General features: G+C 41.8%; 1 protein-coding gene across 1 annotated transcript; it reads left to right on the top strand.

Moving 5' to 3' along the window:
* The first annotated feature begins 3 nt into the window (after positions 1–3).
* Positions 4–930, top strand: LOC123966914 (olfactory receptor 11A1-like). The gene has a single exon (XM_046042998.1). The coding sequence runs from the start codon at positions 4–6 to the stop codon at positions 928–930; it is 927 nt and encodes a 308-aa protein (XP_045898954.1).
* The last annotated feature ends 2,155 nt before the right edge of the window (positions 931–3,085 follow it).

The following is a 3,085-nucleotide window of genomic DNA, read 5'->3' on the forward strand; positions in this document are numbered from 1 at the left end:
ATCATGATGAATTCTACTCAGGGTTCATATTTCATACTTGGTGCCTACTTTGACAGCGGTCCTTTAAAATATTTGTTTTTCATGATTCTTACATCATTATATACTTTTATTCTCAGTTTAAATCTTCTGCTCATTGTGGTTATCTGTATGAACAGAAGCTTACATGAACCTATGTACCTTTTTCTGTGCAGCCTGTTTGTAAATGAGCTGTATGGTAGTACAGGGTTGTTTCCATTCCTTCTGCTTCAGATTCTCTCTGACATTCACACTGTTTCTGCTCCCTTTTGTTTCCTGCAGATTTTCTGTTTGTATTCTTATGTAGCTGTGGAATTTGCCAATTTAGCCATCATGTCTTATGACAGATATCTTGCAATCTGTTGTCCTCTACACTATAACACACGCATGACATTCAAGAAAGTCGTCATGCTTATTGGTGTATCATGGTTATACCCTTTTCTTGTAGTTGCTGGTACGACATCCTTAAGTTCCTCTTTACAGCTGTGTGGGAACATCATTGATAAAGTGTTCTGTGACAACTACTCTGTTGTCAAACTGGCCTGCTCTGACACCACAGTGAATAACATTTATGGACTTATTGCCACTTACTTTGTTGTCTTTGGTCCTTTAATTTTAATCTTTTGCACGTACATGAGGATTCTTAAAGTGTGTTTTTCTGGTTCTAAACAGACCAGACAAAAAGCTGTCAGTACCTGCACTCCTCACCTTGCTTCTCTGCTCAACTTTTGTTTTGGGGCATCCTTTGAAGTATTACAGAGCAGGTTTAACATGAACCGTGTACCTCACATGATGCGAATACTTTTATCATTATACTGGATAACATGCCAACCGCTCTTTAACCCTTTGTTATATGGACTGAAACTATCCAAAATCTACATCAACTGTAAACGTTTATTTTCATGGAAAGTTTAGAGCATCCAAAAGATTTGTGTAACTTGACTAACAATAAAAACATGAAATGGTGCTTATAACTCCATTGTACTGTCAGCTGTGTATTATTTTCAACTCTCATGCGGATAAAACTTAAAAACATGATTGTGGCACAAGTTATGCAGCATGTTTTTTCTCTGAAAAGAGAGATAAACCTGGTCTACTGGTACATAAAAACCCTCAGATTGACAATACACATAGTAGATGTGATTTGAAGTAAAGGCTCTCTCTGGATGTGAGCTTTCTTTAGGAGTTCCTGTTAAAGTCGTCATTCACTCACAGCAGGAAATGTAGCTGCAAACTGTGAACGGACTTTAGACAAACACTGAACAAACTTGCGTATCTGTCCATCCTGCTGTGTGATGTCACAGAGTCTGAGGGGAGGTCATTATCGTCCTCAGCCCTCTGTGCACCAGTGGAACCAGCGCTGAGGTCTGCTCAGGCTGATTGGTCTCACTGGTTGACAGCTCTGACTGTAATTTGCTTCAGAGGGAATTAGTGGAAACTGTGGCTAAAGAGGCCTCAGGGACAAACATGTTGACAGGCTGAAAAGACCTTTGACCTGAGGGACTTGGGACAGTGATGTAACTTTCCCAGCAGCCTCTGCAGGGTTTCTTTGAACTGCAACTGAGAATAAACTTAGTTTTTGTTTTTATTCTTGAGTATCACTGGTTTGATTAGGAGTTTGAGAACCCCTTAAAATTTAGTTTTTTTATTGTCAGAAGGAACTACCAACTCCACTTCTAGTTTAAACAATCTAAAAAAACTGCAGTCCACACATTGGCATTGACTCTAACAGGACAGTGAGGCGTGAGGTGCAACAGACCAAATAATCTTTTGAGATGCCTTCAAACTTTTCCCTGAAGATGATGCCTTAATTTACTCCTTTGCCTTCTTCTTAATATATATAATTATCCAGCTGTGATCAGCTGCTGCCGTCATCAGAAACAGACGTCACGTCATGCTTTAGAGGAAAGGTCTCATTTCTCTAAAAACATATTTCCTAGTTTCTTCTCCTTCTGCATGGTTTCGCAAGACGAAAAGACGCAAGTGAGAGAAACGTGGATGCAATTAAGAGAAGTGAGAAGCACCAGATGTCATGGAATTGATTAACGGGGAGCAGAGAGACTGGAATTCTGTCATTTGGGTTTTTGAGGAAGCAGATATTCTGTCCATGTTAAAGTGGTCTAATGTGGAGATTCCTGTATTGGGTGATACTTAAATTGATTTTAGCCTTCCACTTCACGAGGATAGTTTTCTTGGCAACGCATGGGGTAGTGAGAACCGATGTGTCAACGTCTATACTAATGTCACTTAGGTCCCACAGCATATTTTCTGCCAGAACCTTTGGACAGGTGCACATTGCCACAAAGAATGAATACTACTGTCAGTGCAGACAAATGTTTGACTGCACAAGACGCATTCTGAACATCCTTTGTCCTGCATAGTGTGTGCTATGGAGAGCTTTATACTATATGAGATGTAGATTTTTAGTTCTGGCCTGCGAGCCGCCTAATGCTGCCCACTGCTCTAGTGTGTCTGTTCTGCTAACCCAGCTGGGCAGCACATCTCTTGGTCTGTCTGTGTAGACTTTGTGTCTGAACAATGTTATTTTATGTTTAATAAATGACTATGGGCAACAGTGTTTTAAACTTCAGCTCAGAAAAGATAACAGCATCATGCCTGCACATGCGTTCATGTGCACATGCACAAAATTAATCTTCCAGCAGCAACCTCGGTGAGTACCAGACAATACACAGATGTGATGGCATTCTTTGTAGCATTCCCAGGCAGCCTGCGCAAATCGAAACATAGTAAATGGGCGGCGCGGTGGAGCAGCGGTTTGCAACAAGGTCGAACCATGGTCATCCCAGGCCTTTCTGTGTGGAGTTTGCGTGTTTGCCCGTGTCTCCGTGGGTTCTCTCCGGGTGCTCCGGCTTCCTCCCACTGTCCAAACACATGCAGGCTAGGTTAACTGATGACTCTAATTGTCCCTTAGGTGTGAATGTGAGTGTACTTGATTGTTGGTGTCTGTGTGCCCTGTGATGGATTGGCGACCCATCCAGAGATGTAGACCCAGCATCAGATACGATCAGCTCAGACCCTAATGGAACAGATGCTGCTCCACCAAATGACT

The sequence above is a fragment of the Micropterus dolomieu genome, unplaced genomic scaffold, assembly GCF_021292245.1.
Source record: "Micropterus dolomieu isolate WLL.071019.BEF.003 ecotype Adirondacks unplaced genomic scaffold, ASM2129224v1 contig_14532, whole genome shotgun sequence".
In the NCBI taxonomy this organism is placed as follows: domain Eukaryota; kingdom Metazoa; phylum Chordata; class Actinopteri; order Centrarchiformes; family Centrarchidae; genus Micropterus; species Micropterus dolomieu.

Bases quoted from the DNA above. Each gene is read 5' to 3' on its own strand.
- LOC123966914 (XM_046042998.1), top strand. From the start codon at position 4: ATGATGAATTCTACTCAGGGTTCATATTTCATACTTGGTGCCTACTTT.